Genomic DNA, 15,636 nt, shown 5'->3' on the forward strand with positions numbered 1-15,636 from the left:
AATGAAGCCCCATAAAACGGTCTGTTACAGCAGATTAACGCCCAACCCAGGTAGCCTTTCTAGAATTCCATACACCAGGAGTAGTATGAACACAATTCTTCAAATAATGCAAAATCTCAGAATTGTTTGCAGAAGATAACTAAAGAAAAACTGCAATTCATTGCCAATAAAGGCCAATTCAAAGTGCAGAACCAGCTGAAGGAAACCCATAATTTCCCCAATCCTCAACATTAGAATCCTTGAGCTCACAATCACATAAAACATAGCATAATAATGATCAAACCTTTTGCAAGGAGTTGTATTTATAACTATTTAAGTTAAAGGTTCACCAACACACCTAACGGCTAAAGCTTATTGCTCATACCTTTCACTTAAGAGACTTCCTCATCACACTTTTTACTTAAGTTATAATTTTTCATTTGGAATCACATTCAACTTTTAAATATAATAACTACTTTACAACTTAATGGCTAGAGTTTTCTTGTGCTCACTTTTCACTATGGCACTGCCAACTATGGAAACCCACTCGCTTGACTGACTATAAATAGTAAGTCACACAAACAGAGATTGTCAAATCCACGTGTCAGCTCATGAGGGTCGCGCTGATGAACTGACATACCCATGCTCCTGGGACCTGCTAAATTGGGGACATTATAGGGTTTTAGGTGCGCAGATCCTGTTAGGAGCTCTCGGAAAAACATGAGTGAAAACCCTCGAACATGCACAACAATAGGGATAAAAGAAACATGGACCAGAAGCAACACGAAGAAATGTGAAAATGTACTCGCAAATGATTGCATTTTTGTGAGATAATAGCTGTCAAGGGGATTGCTTTGCAAAAAAGACAACAGGTTAGAGTTTTTTTTTAATACCCATAAATTACATAAACAACTCAAAAAAACCAAGAAGAAACCCTAGGTGCAAGCCAAGAGATTTAAAAAAAGAAGTTTAGAAGCTAATTATTTCAAAAGAAATTATATATTTTTCAAAAAAATATAACATTGCTCTAATACCATATCACATTTTTAATTGGTCATAAATTGAATGAATGATCAAGTGATCATTTTTTATATTACAAAGAGATGATTTTTCTATTATGAAACAATTGTAGAATCAGAAACTATGTAATATTTACAGAATCTACAATATTAAGCATTAAATAAGGAATAATAGAGATATGATAAATATATCATTTTGATAAGTGAGGTATATCCTTGCATGGATGTGACAAAGAGGCAAGATTCAAACTTTGAAGACAATCCAAAATTGTACTTAAAAGTTGTGTTCTCCACAACTGTCATGCGTGAAAATTTTAGAGCTTGGGAAGATTATCCCTAGAAATTTTCTATGACCACAAGGCTTAGTTTCTATTTGAAGACTTGAAAAACCTGTATGGATAACATGTTGTCCAGAGAAACCTTGCACAAAGAGAGTGGGGGAGTTGAGGGAAACATAATCAATAAAAATACTATAGAAACCTTAATATGATTTAAGACAGTATGTCATCTGTATACATTGTTAGAGGTTGTCATCAAGTTCAGTGTATACAAATATAAAAAAATTCTGAGAGGGTAGACACTTACATTACTTAGTTAACACTCAAGGCCAAAGAAACAAAGGGAAGTGCAAATTTGTTAAGCAACTATCTTATAAAATCTGGTGATGGTAGTAATGAAAGGATTGCAGATACTTATCACTCAACTTTTGGTAAAATAGATGTCTCATGGTGTAATCAAAACCCCATCCATTGTCTACAATGCATAGAAATGACAATGGAAGAGGCTTTGTTTTGATTGGTGAAGTATGGATTATTGGTTCCTCAGTCCATGGGACACAAAGAGGGGCTTAACCTTGGGCACATAAACACTGTATTTTTCTCGACGTTAATGCAGCATTGGCTTCTCCTGTGTTTTCTCAGAAATAACAAACTGCAAGGAAGATACCTCAAAGAGGCGGGTTCTTATAAATTCGAAGCCACATATATCTGGGATATTGACACATTTGGTTGTTAAGCCTCACTTTCAAGGCAACAACGCAAAAGTAGATTGTGACTGGAGAGGACTTGCACTGGACTCTGATGGGTCTTAATGAGAGAGAAGCTTGTGATGTAAAATCCTGAACTATATCTGAATCCACATATAGCTGGAATATTGACACATCTGATCAGTAAGCCTCACTTTCAAGGCAATGACGCAAAAGTAGATTGTGTCTTGAGAGGACTTGCACTGGACTCTGATGGGTCTTAATGAGAGAAAAATGCTTGCGATCCAAAATCCTGAAAGCTAAAGGAGAGGACAACTATACACCATTGCAGGTCTGATGGGTTAGGAGTATGCCAGTGTTGCCAATAAATTCCTGAAAAAGTCACTATTTAGATGGACACGGATCTGATCTCCCCTGGGAGATGATGAATCACAGCTCGAAGGAAAGTTTCTATCCAGAGGTTTTGGATCTATTGTTCAAGTTCATATAGGGATAAAAAACCAACAGAAGAGTCACCTTTCTGAAACTTTATAATAGAAGTCTTGATCAGCATCGGTTTCTGATACAAAAGCTTCTATAAAACTTGGCAGTGAAGATGGAAGGGAAATTTCCAAAGTTGCGGAATTTCCACAGAATATGGCTTCCTCACAAACTTCACCCTGATATGCAAACCCTTCTCTCCCGGACTAAAATTTCACTCTCCACTTGGACTTAGGCTATGCAAATTCCTTTAGGTGTCACCAAAGTGCTCGCACAAACCTGAGACAAAAATTGCTTCCTGATGAGCCAAAATTGCTCAAACTCACCTTAGACTTGGAGAGTTGAAAAAATGATGCCAACCAAAACTACCTATGACAACTACTACTACCAGCTAAAGCAAAGAAGAGGGGGTCCTCATTTGCAATGGGGCCATGGTGTGAAAACCACGACACAGGTAGCTAGGGTTTTGTTAGGAGATTAAATGAGTGGTTAGGAGCAAGAGTTGACAGATGCATGTTGACTTTTCAAGGTCAAATGAAGAGACAATTGATAAGTGACACAGGGAGAAAGTTTTAGGAGTCGATCCATGTGAATGCATATGATTGGTTAAAATGGAAAGAAGATTTAGGAATTAAAAATAAACAAAGGTGTTTATTTAATAAATAGAAGAAATAGGATATGGTAAAAGGCTTGATTAAATAAATAAGAATTTATTTAAATTTTGGATAGAAAAGTTAATAAATTATTTAAATAAATACTAAATATTTATTTATAGTAGATGAAAAGGCTAATGAATTAATTAAATAAATAAAAATACTTATTTAATTAATAGAGCTTCTTTGTTGGTTTTACGAGGACAATTCTAGGTGTCCACAATACTGTTTTGCAATTTCATTTTGCTTGTTTTCTTTTCACTAGTGACTAATATATAATTATGGAAATACATTTAGAAGTTTCATAGAAAGAAAGAGAAATTATAACAATTTTTGTGATGTTAATTTAGGGGAAGAATCTCCTTTGCAAGTAAGATAGGCAATTTTTATAAAACCTAAAATTGATTTGGGGGGAATTTATTAGTGAACGACGACGATTTTTTTAGAATTTTTAAAAGTTTGCTGAATTTCAAACCTTATGACTGAAATTCGGTGAACCCGGTGATGTACGATGCAAGTGATAATGGAAGTATGGAGATGGTAATGGCAATGCACTTTCAAAAATAGCTAGGGCACAAAGTAGCTTGCAAGTTCTCTAAGATTGCACAAATTCTAGATTGCATAAGGTGATTAGGCAAGAAGGAGGAGAAATGTCTTTTTATAGAGTCCTCATGAAAACTAATGTTTGAGATTAAGAGGTGAGAGATGAGTGGCTATATAAGAGGGTAGTGTTGATGTGAGTTTTGTTGCACTACAACAGGCATAATCAAATACTTAATGTTTCAAGGAGAAACACTAAACACTCAATCCTCTCTCAATATTAGGTCATCTCTCATGCCAAGCTCGCAAAGTAAGATCATGAAATGACTTCAAGGTTTTTTCTTAATCATGGACTTCACTCAGTTTTATGATGTGATTTGCTGGTTGTGACAAAGGGACTTACGCTATTCATTCAATCGATATCAACTGTTGCACTTCTAAAGATTTGGCTTTACAACGTGTAATGACAATGTAGCTATTTTCTAACTTCCGCTTCAAATTAAACTTAAACTTCTAACTTCTATTTCTACTTCTACTTACTACTATGAATGCAAGGAATCATGGATGACTTGGACTCTAGTAGGTGTAATCTCACCAGTGGCTCCACCCACCTAGTGTAAGCTTCTAAGGAATATACAAATGAATTTTGCATCAATATCCTCTCTCCAGTCCCATCATCTCTATCCAAAACCTTTTATTAATATAAGTTTTAATTTATTATTTCTAATTTTCGTCACTTCCTCTTTTTTTTTTGAGAAGAGGTAGGATGGTTTTGGTGATTAACAAAAAGTGATAGTTGGCAGGGGAAATTTCTGAAGATGCAAAATTTCCCCAGGAGGGAGATTTCGGAAGATGTGAAATTTCCCCAAGAGAGGGTATCCTTAAAATTTCCTCATTTGAATGTTCCTTGGCGATTCCTTGACCATGGTGTTGGCCTCATGCCATAAATTGATCTTCTAATGCCATAGAGGATGGCAAAACTTGTGAGACTCAATGTGGGGAAATTTCGGAAGATACAAAATTTTCCCAAGATAGAGATTTCAGAGGATGTGAATTTTCCTCGGGAGGAAAATCCTTTGGAAAGTTATCAATTCCCTCCCCTAATTGTTCTGAAATTGCAATGCTTAAGTTGCCACAGGATAAAAGGCTCTAGCCTTGAGATTTTTGGGAGAAATGAAGTAGAGAAATTTTCGAATTTGCAAAATTTCCCTAGAAGGGAAATTCTAAATACGCAAAATTTTCCTAGGAGGGAAAAATTTTGAAGTTGCAAAATTTCCACCAAAGGGAAAATTCCGAAGTTGCAAAGTTCCCATTGAAGGGAAATTTCTGAAATTGTGAAATTTCCATGGAAGGGAAAATTTCGAAGTTGCAAAATTTCCCCCAAATATTGCTTCCTCACAAACTTCGCCCTAATACGCAATCCTAGACTAAAATTCCACTGTCCACTTGGACTTAGGCTAAACAAATTCCTCTAAGTGGCACCAAAGTGCCGGCACAAACTTGAGACAAAAGTTGCTTCCTGATGAGTCAAAATTGCTCAAACACACCCTAGATTTGGAGACTTGCAAAATGTTGCCAACCAAAACTACTTAATTCAACTACTCCTACTAGCTAAAGCAAAAAAGAAGGGGTCCCTATTTGCAATGGGGCGATGGTGTGAAAACCACACAACAGGTAGCTAAGGTTCTGTTAGGAGTGAAGGAGATTAAGAGGCAATTGGAACGAGTGGTTAGGATTAAGAGCTGAAAGATGTATGTTAACTTTTCAAGGTCAAACGAAGAGACAACTGACAAGTGGCACAGGGAGAGTTTAGGAGTTGATCCATGTGAATGCATATGATTGGTTAAAATGGAAAGAAGATTTAGGAATTAAAATAAACAAAGGTGTTTATTTAATAAATAGAAGAGATAGGATATATAAAAGGCTTAGTTAAATCAATAAGAATTTATTTAAATTTTGGATAGAAAAGTTAATAAATTATTTAAATAATTATTTAAATAACAGATGAAAAGTCTAATGAATTAATTAAATAAATAAAAATATTTACTTAATTAATAGAGAAAACTTTGTTGGGTGTCTATAATACTGGTCTGCAATTCCATTTTGCTTGATTTCTTTCACTAGTGACTATTTTATAAATTTATGGAAATTTATTTTGAAGTTCCATAGAAAGAAAGAGAAATTATAACAATTTCTTTGATTGATAAGTAGGAGATAATTTCCAGAGCAAGTCAAATTTTGATATTGCTATCAGGATTTAACTGTGTGATTTAACTATGTGATAATTTCTTTGATGTCAATTCGGGGTAAGAACCTCCTCTTTTATGAAATTAATTAAATAAAAAAGAAAAGTAAGAGGAAAGAAAAAAAGAAGAAGATAAACTGGAATTGATGAAAGCCTTTTTAAAATCACATTTAAATTATATTCACCTTACTGTTGGCTTATGGAGCCGTATGAGTCTAGTTCTAACTGGATTTGGGATCTAATTTTGATGCAGCAGAACTTGCCAATATTAAGGTAATTTTTTTGTTTCATAATATTACAATTAAATAGATACGACATATATATTCATATTAAAATGTTAGTAATATTAACTCATATATAATAACATAGTATCTACATAAATATATTCTAATAAATTCTAATATATTACAAATATATCATATTATTATTATTTTAATAGTCCTTACTCCTTAGGGGTTGACTGGATGGTCAAGCTATTGGAAAACATGGACGATGGTTGTAGGTTTGTTTCCCATGGATTTAATCTCGCATGGATTGGTGCAGCTCATATTGATTGAGGTTATAGTGGGTCAGGTTAGAACTTCACTTGTTCCCAAGGTATTGAATTCCTACATTAATATTTACTATTATTTATTTTTATGTATTATTAAATATTTATTAAATTAATTTCATAATAATAAGTTATAAATAAATATTTATTAAATTAATTTCATAACAATAAGTTATGATAATTTTCTTAATATTGTGTTATGTTTATAAGTACCTCTCTATATGAAAAATACTAAATGATATGTATTTTGTTTCTGATATTACTATTTTCATACAGAAACCCAAAATGAGTCCAACCACCAATTTGGTTTTTGCCTTATCCACAAACTGAATCTGCAAATCAGAATTGGGATCTAAATTGGTACTGGCAACATTGTCTAAATGAATCAAGTTGATTGATGAAAGACCCCCAATGAAGCAAAGAATCATGGAGCTGGGGAAGGTCAAAACAGGCAAGCAAGGATAAAACCAATGTTGTCAAACATCTATAGCATCATTTTAGCTAGAAGAATTGTCAACATCTTGTCAGCAAAAGAGAAATTACCATCATAGGTTGGCCATCAGTATGGGGTGTGGTTACACTCCTAGGGGGAAGGAAGGTACTGCCGTTAGAACCTCTCCAAGCATCAAGGAACACTCAATGGAGGAGAAGAATCTGATAATTTGTACCGGCCATTGGGAATCTGGACTGTAGGCTAGTGGATTAGAAGGCTTTTAATGCCAAATGAAATAGATCCACAAGGCCTAGAATGAGTGCAAGAAGGCCAATGTGTGTTGTGGTGGCATGCAATGATGAGCATTGTCTCACTTCTCTATCCCTTTTGTATGTACTGTGCAATAATGAGCATTGTCTCAAAGTCTTCCTCTCTCTATTTTCCAAGTTAGTACCCATAGTTGCTTTTCTTTTAGAGAGAGTGTGCATAAGGTTAATATCCTTATATGTTTGTTCCCATGTTTCTTGAATAGTAATTGAATTATTGAAATTATCAATGGTCAAATGATATCAAATCCACTATTGAAAGGGTTAATTGAACCTCTCCAAGCATCGAGGAACACTCAATGGAAGAGAAGAAACTGACAATGTGTACCAGCCACTGGGAATCTTGACTGTAGGCTACTGGATTAGAAGGCTTTAGAATGAGTATAAGAATGACAATGCAGCTTGTGGTAGCATGCAATGATGAGCATTGCTTCACTGCTCTATCCATTTTGTATGTACTATGCAATAATGACTATTGTTTCAAAGCCCCCCTCTCTCTATTTTCTGAGCTATTATCTATAGTTGCTTTTCTTTCAGAGAGAATTTGTGTAAGTGTTATTATCTTTATATGTTTGTTCCCAAATTTCTTGAATATTAATTGAATTATTGAAATTATCCTGCATCAAATGATATCAAATCCATTTTATATTATTTGACGCTCTTTTAAGTTTTCATGTTTGTATTTGTTAGATAAATTTTAACTGGTCATCTTTAATTACTAGTTTCAAGTTTATCTCTCATGTGTAGACAATATTTTAAATGTTCAGATACATGCTTCCTGTTACAATATGCTTTTGTTACTTTATCTTGTTTCTATTTATACAGTCATTAACTAGTTCGGTGCTTTATTGGGTTGGTTAAAATGTGACTGTCTAGCTGACTATTATTTGGTAGTGTTTTGTTCACTTATAATATCTGTTTTAACTTTGTCATCAATTTTTCATTCAGGAAAAAGGTGCAGAGCGTGTAAAGGCTTTGAGGAATCTTTATCATGTTAAAGCTGACTTTACATTTGGGATAAAAACATATGCCTTGGATTACTTTTTCAAAGATGATAAAAGTCATGGTACCTTTGCTAAACTGTCTCTTGGATTCATGCCATAAAGAGGAATAAAGTTAAGCTCACAAGATTGCTTTCTTCTTTTCTTTACTGCGTCCATATCAAAAGAACAGATAGCTTTCTCAGGCTTTAAATTTTAAAACAATGATACTGCAGCTGATGATGACCAGTGGAGTAATGGATTGCACTTCTTACAGATGTGGTTTGGTGTAAAAGACTTTTTGGTATGTTTCTCAATCATGCAGCATTACAACAGTATGTTTCTTCTTGAGTGCTGCTGTCCATAATGGCTTTGGTCCTGTTCATTTTTGAGACTATGCTCATATTGTTCTTCATTGCAATATATATTTTTCCTGATACGTCAACACGATTTTGCTGGGCCATGCAACAAAACAAAGGACTAGAAGATTAAGTCAAACTTCATTGTATTCACTTTAATGAGTTTGAGAGTGGTGACATGGCACCACAAATTAAAGGACCAAGGAATTCAGTGATTAGTGATCCAGAAAAGTTGCTAAAATTGCCAAGCCAGCTGTGACAGATCTGTTGTTTAACCTTTAGCTGTTGGTTACTTATAAGGACCAGAAGCTAGTATTGATACAGAAGAGAAATGGAATACAAAATTGACCCATTTCCAGGATGGTTATTTTTCAAGTCAATTTTGGGGACAGCTAGGGTACGGCAAATCTATATAAAAATAGGAAAAGTTAATTATAATTTTTTTAAAAATACTCATGCAAATATGGATAAATCATGCACATAAACATTATAGAACCTTACCTTACAAGAATTAGCAGAATACAAATGCCAAATTTGTGTTAAATTGAGAGTCAGTCAATTTGCAGATACAATTTATTGGGACGTGGCTATCCTCCCTACAAAATGTACTGTTGACCAAATTTCAAAAAATCGAAAACACACGGATTTTTAAATTTTTTTCACCTTCATGATCTGCATATTTTGTGATGAAAACAACAAAAAGTCTGAGAAAAAATCACTGTGGTTTCGTGAATCTGAAGAAAAAACATGGTTGACTTTATTTTGTCTTTGGTGCATTTTGTCTGGAGATTAGCCAGTGTGAATTTATTGTGTCAATATGCAGAATTTCTGGGGACATCCCCTAGGCATCCCTTGTACCTAGTAAATTCAAAGTATCTTTATATTGGTGCCCTATTCCACAGTCAAAAAACTATTCACTCTACCTGCTATAGACATCTAGGAAAACACTATTGGCCGTTTGAAGACACATATACAGAGAGAAATCTGCCAAGAACAACAAAATCTATGAAGACAGCCATCTACATAGTCTTCATACCCACGAAGGTCAATTCTAGCAGTAGGAAACAGTGTATGCATAAACAAAGTAAAAATTAAAAAATGCCTTCTATTAAAACTTAAGTGTTTTTTTCAAAAACAATGCATGCTTGATGCTGAAGATCTCCAGCCAGACATCCTAGACCTCCCTTGCCATGGTTGGGATGGCTGGATATCTCTGGCATCAGGAGTTGATGTTCCCAGATTTCAAGAACATTTTATGCACAAATTGGCAAGTTGGTGATGATTGGGTATGATCCGAAATGGGGACAGGAGCTTTAGGCCCATGGACACATCTGTGGATAACATAAGAAAAAATAAATGAAAGATTTACTCATTTGTGATGACTCAGTCTTCTTTATGGAGTATTTGCTAACCTTTTGGTGTAGGTCTATTCTGTAAACTATAATATCCCCAACCGGGTATTGCCCAAATTCCTCAAGTGTACACAATCGTTTAGAAACAATATTTGCATGCAACACAATTCCAGTTATCCAGCAAAATACCAAAAGAATACTAAAATAAAAACAGCTTCAGTAATAATATTGGTTTCAATATTCAGCAGTACAATAACAATATCCAACCGTAAATACAGAACTACAGCCAGATGGATAATTAGAAATAAACCTGAAATGCGAAGTGAATTCCACCGTGAATCCATCTCAAGTGATGAACTGCGTTTCCATCCAATCCACTGAGAAAACCAGAAGGTTTCTATCCTCAAGTTTCTAAATAGAAAGCTGATAGCTTCCTGAATCTCTCCAAGAGAAATAAAAAAATCAATACATATCCAAGCATGTTAAAATGAATCAAGCTTTCTGTTTGTAGTGCTCAGTGCAGTGATTCTTCAGTTTCTCCTTCCGGTTTCTTCTTTTTTAATCTTTTATTTAAAATGTCCTTTTTCCACTTAGGAGAATGAATGGCCTTTTAATAATAAAGCAACTTATTAATACATGCCTTACTTTTAAGAGTCACTTTATTAGATAACTATTGAATCTTTTGGTATAAAAATAAATAACCAATTGAAATCACAACAACATGTGTGATAGCTCGTTGAAAAGGTTTCAGTGAGCTGCTTCCAGTCCAATATTGAAATGTAAAAAATACAGAACCCTGTTGAATCACACTGTTTGGCCTGAAAGTGAAAGTGCCTAGTCCAAAACTCACGCTGACCTTGTCAAGTCTTGGTTAGTCCCAGGGGATCATGGCGAAAAGGGCCAACAGTGCATCAAGAAAAAAAGGGCTAGAAAAAGAGACATTGCATACTCTTCTTGGTGTTTTGTGTTTGTCAAATGAGTTGGAAACAAAAAATAACTTGCTTTAGGGCAATTCAATGCATTGGGGGGATTTAAAAAGATGTTGTTAGTTTTTGGCCAGTGGCCATGAGAATTCAAGGGTCCTCCTAGGTGTGCTTTTTGTGGGTTCGGGGTATTTCTCGGGCACTGTCAATACCACGGGCATACCTGCTGACCTCCCTTGATTGGACCAGTAGTTGGATCACTGATACGTGTACAAGGGTTGAAATTGAAGAACCTAGTTTAAGTGAATAGTAGAATCTATGGATTGGGATGTTTTGAAGAGTTTGTCATAAAAAGTTTAGGGCTCTCGCTAGTCTTTGATCGTTTTAATTCTCTATGTTTGTTTTGACATTCAAGTTTGATTAATTTGAATTTTTTTAATACATACTTAGAGGTCATGAACTTGAGCCTTAATAATATTTGTTAGTTTCAAAGATGTTCAATCAGTTCACCTTGATGATGTTGATCTTAAAAAATGATGGATCACCACCAATGAGGAACCATCAATGACTGATGAGGACTTGGCCATCTTGCCAGATATATTCGATGATTGTGAGAGCAGGAGGAAGGAGAACTAGGATATAATAGCATCTTTTTTGCATTTGTAGTTTAACAGCCCAGCACTTCTATTGTATTTTTGACTTTTGTTTTCTATGCCAAGTTTTAAGACGACTTGATTTAGAATTTTGGAGTAATTGGCAACTGAACAAATTCTATTTTTATATAATGTTTGTTTCTTCTTCTACACACTATATTTGACATGAAATAATATAAAATTGTTTTCGTTTGTATCTTTACAAATATAGATTTGTTTTCTAATTTGCTAGCTTTTTCCTGTTTAAAATCCGAGTAATTGAATTCCATTTACAGCTCCAGTTTAGTAGTTCAGTGCCATGTTTATGGAATGCTACTATAGTATGCAGTCCTTTTAAGTTTAATCATTGAGAGTTCCAATTTTTTTTTCTCATAAGGTTCTTATTGCAGTTTCAATTTGCTCCATAACTGTCACACTGGCAAGAAAATGCCCTTTTAAATTACTTTGTAATAGAGTATAGAAAAAAAGTGGAGTATGACATGTCCATTGAATCGAATCTTTCTTTCTATGGTTGTGTTTTTATAGATAGTTAAGATATCTCATTATTCTTGTAGCTCTTTTGAGTTGTTCTGCAACTTATTAAAGGTCCCTTTCTGTATGGATTATATGAACAAAGTTAATGAAGTATTTCTGAAGACATACTATTAAAGATTCAACAGTGTATCTTCAAAACCTTTTTTTTATTATCTGTCCTTCAATGGAATATCCTTGTTTGATTGCCGATTACATCAACATTTGACAGGTTCTCTACTTGACCTTGCATTTTAGATACTTCAAGGAATTGGTTTAGATTGCGTTCTTAATTTATGTTCTTATAATTTTTTTGGGAGTTTTCTGACCCTTACATTTGAATCATACATGTAAGCTGATTTTTTTCGCTGTGTCAATCAGATAATTTCTCCACAAAGTATGAGCAAAGTAGTTCTTGATGCACCTGAGGCCACCAAGCTTCTCAGTGCTGTTGCAATCGCTTTATCAAACTGTGGCAGGTTAGCCGCTATTATATATCTTCAGATCTTGTACATATGTATGCAAATATATATTCTTGGCAAGTGAACGTCTGGACTTTTCCTGAGTTACTCTCTGTCTTTTTTTAACTTTGTGTCTGTTTCTTTCCATAAGAAGTCAAAATTATGAACAAGGAAGTTGATGGGAGTATTTTGGAAGCTGATAATCATATAGGCGAAATAACAGTGTATACCCTTTGCATCTATCATATCATCTTTTCATCTACCTCAGTTTTGAATTGAGAAGACTGTCTTGCAGGCTTGCACAATATGTTCGTACAACTTTTCATGTACAGACATGTCTTATTTCATTCTAATAATGTATTCCACCTGTCTACTTTGCTTTTACAAATATTAGAAGCATACAGTATTTAATTTAGGTACAAGATATATTGGAATGTGATTGAGCTTCATTATTTATTTGATGAAGTGTATTCACAAACTGTCAACAATGTCATAATGAAATGTCTCCATTAGTAAGTTATAACCACCAAAACAATCAACTAAACTGAGGGGCACATTTCCTTTGATACGGTAAATTTCAAATTCTTGGAAACCTTCGGCCTTGTTGCTGCAGTCCTGTGGTTTGTTGATGTAGGGAACCCCCATACACATCCAAACACATGCTCTTTTACACTAAATGAGGGTTGCTCCACCCAAGATTCATGCATAGCATAACAAAGAAATTGCAAGAATGGAAACAACTGGTTTTCTTATTACCTGAAACTTTTGAAACACAAATATTCAGAAATTATAATGCTTAGCCTTAGGGGCTTACCAATTCTACCGGCAAAAGTACAAATCAACTCCTAAATGAAGGAAAGTTCTTCACAATTACAAATGATCACTCCACTTTGAATGATCCACATCACTATGATCCACTCATCATTGGATTAACTCCCAATGATCCACTCCACCTTCAGATCATGAAACAACTAGCCCAAGCTGTTTTTAGCAAGTTGAGTGCCTCTTTGAAATTCCATACCTCCTCTTGATGAACAATACATGGCAATTAAGAAATGCAACTTTAGTCAATAAATTACTCTTTGACTTCCCTGGGAGGTCTTGTAAGGTGGAGTCTTCAATTTTCCGAAATGGGTGCCTAAAGAGGCATCTTTTCAATTTCCTAATGTAATTACCAAATACATGTTAATGCATGACTCTTCTCCTCAAACCCATGCGAAGATGGGGAGTTTCATGATTTTAGCATTATAAATGATAGAAATATGTGCCCACACATGAAAAGTTACATTTGTCTTTACTCTTCAGACATAGACCATAAATTTTAAATAGTTTCAACCCCCTTCTCCCTTTGTACACTTTTTAGGCTACATGGAGACTTAAAGATGCTTGCATTCATTTCTATTAACTTAACCCTAATAGGAAATTGAAATTCCAATTTTTTTGGATGATGCGGGATTGCCGTACACCACTAGGTGCTCCCACATTTGACACTTGGGATAAGGAGTTTGTTGATCTTGGTCTCACAAAATGGAGTTGAATACTTTTCTGCTATTTATATTTTCAAGCCTTAGCAAAGACTTGCCTGTGCTGCAATCTCTTTTACCAATTTCTCAGGTTTAACTTTTGGGAAGCTATTGATTCTTCAAATCTACTCATTAAACCAAGGGCACTCAACATCTATCATCTTTGTCTTTGCTGCAATTCTCCTCAATCGCATTTTTCATGTTTCTCAACAAACATGTCTCTGCCTCAAATTCTACTTCATCTCCGTCAAATTTTGGACCTTCCAAGTCCTCTACTGTAGCCTCTTCTTTTCTCCACATGCAAGACACGCTACTACATCTTCCTTCTTTTTAGCTATTAAAACATCATTAGAAAGAAATTGATCTAAACCTCTTCTCTTCTTTACTTTTCTCTTTTCATGTATCTTTCAATCTCTGCTCTTATGGCATCCAATTGCCGCTGCATCTCTATCATCTCCTCTTTCATCTTACCTCTTGATTTTCTCTCTTCTCTAAGCACAAGAATCCTCAGAATGCATTGAATGACAAATGCAATTTTCTTCTTCACTTTTCCATCTTCAACTTTCAAAATCCTTAACACAATAGATGTGCAATCTGCTTCATGTTGGGCGATCTGTTTACATACTCAGATAAAGCTTGCTCCACATGTTCTCCACGTGGTTTCTCTTGTAACTTGCTTACACACATGCTCCACCACAGATCCTGGTGAAAGAGTGCCTCATGTTTAATGCTTTGTTTGCACGCTTGGGACCACTATTCTACAACAACTTATACTACAAATCTTGGTTCAAGGCTGCCTCACATTTATTGTTTTGTCTGCATGCTTAGGAACATTGGTCACACACACCACCCGCAGATCTTGGTTTGAACTATTTTGCATTCTGTGGTCTGTCTTTACGCATTGGAACTCCCACTATGATACTATTGATGTAGAGGATTCCCCATACACCCAAAGACAAAGAAAACTTCAAGAAATCGCAAGAATAGGAACACCTGATTTCTTATTACTTCAAAACCTTGAAATGTGAGTATTAAGAAATCACAATGCTTAGCTTCATGGGCTTACCAATACTGCAAGCAAAACTACAACTCAGCTGTCAAATTAAGGTTAATTCTTCTCAACTTGAATTGATTGTTCCTCTTTGAATGATCCACACCACTCTAGATGATCCACTCAACCTTGGATGAACTCCTAGTGATCCCTCCTCCTTCATATGATGAAACAACTAGCCGACTCTTAAACTTCTGTATGAGGGCTCCTTAGGTGACATCTCTTCGATTTCCCAAAGTGGGCCCCTAAAAAGGCGTCTTTCAATTTTGTTGTAATTAACACATGTTAATGCATGAGTCTTCCCCTTTGTCAAATCCATGCCACGATGGGGACTTTCATGATTTTAGCATTATAAATGATTGCAATATCTGCCCACACAACAAAAGTACAATTGTCCTTAGACATAGGTCACAAATATTAAATAATTTCTACCCTATGTTTTGTTGGATACATTCCTAGGTACATGGAGACCTAAAAATTCTTGCATTTATTTTTATTCAACTAGCTTTAATAGAAAATAACATACCAATGTTTTTGGATGATACGGAATTGGCCTACACCTAAATGCTCCTATATCCCTTGTCCCTAGTGGTACCACCAGATTTTGCCACCTC

At 35.0% G+C, this 15,636-nt stretch overlaps 1 protein-coding gene across 3 annotated transcripts in view; it reads left to right on the forward strand.

Moving 5' to 3' along the window:
* Window positions 1–15,636, forward strand: part of LOC149549441 (Rab3 GTPase-activating protein catalytic protein) — a 238,579-nt gene that overhangs the window by 36,847 nt on the left and 186,096 nt on the right. For all 3 annotated transcript variants that reach the window (XR_016354087.1, XM_089792818.1, XM_089792819.1), the window contains exons 4-6: window positions 8,159–8,276; window positions 8,427–8,494; window positions 12,369–12,466. Coding sequence is in view for 2 of the 3 variants with exons in the window: in XM_089792818.1 (XP_089648944.1) it covers window positions 8,159–8,276; window positions 8,427–8,494; window positions 12,369–12,466 (284 nt within the window). In the remaining variant the exon portion in view is untranslated. The remainder of the gene's footprint in view (window positions 1–8,158; window positions 8,277–8,426; window positions 8,495–12,368; window positions 12,467–15,636) is intronic.

The sequence above is a fragment of the Cupressus sempervirens genome, chromosome 7 (assembly GCF_028749045.1).
Source record: "Cupressus sempervirens isolate cs-2001-9-10 chromosome 7, ASM2874904v1, whole genome shotgun sequence".
Taxonomy (NCBI): domain Eukaryota; kingdom Viridiplantae; phylum Streptophyta; class Pinopsida; order Cupressales; family Cupressaceae; genus Cupressus; species Cupressus sempervirens.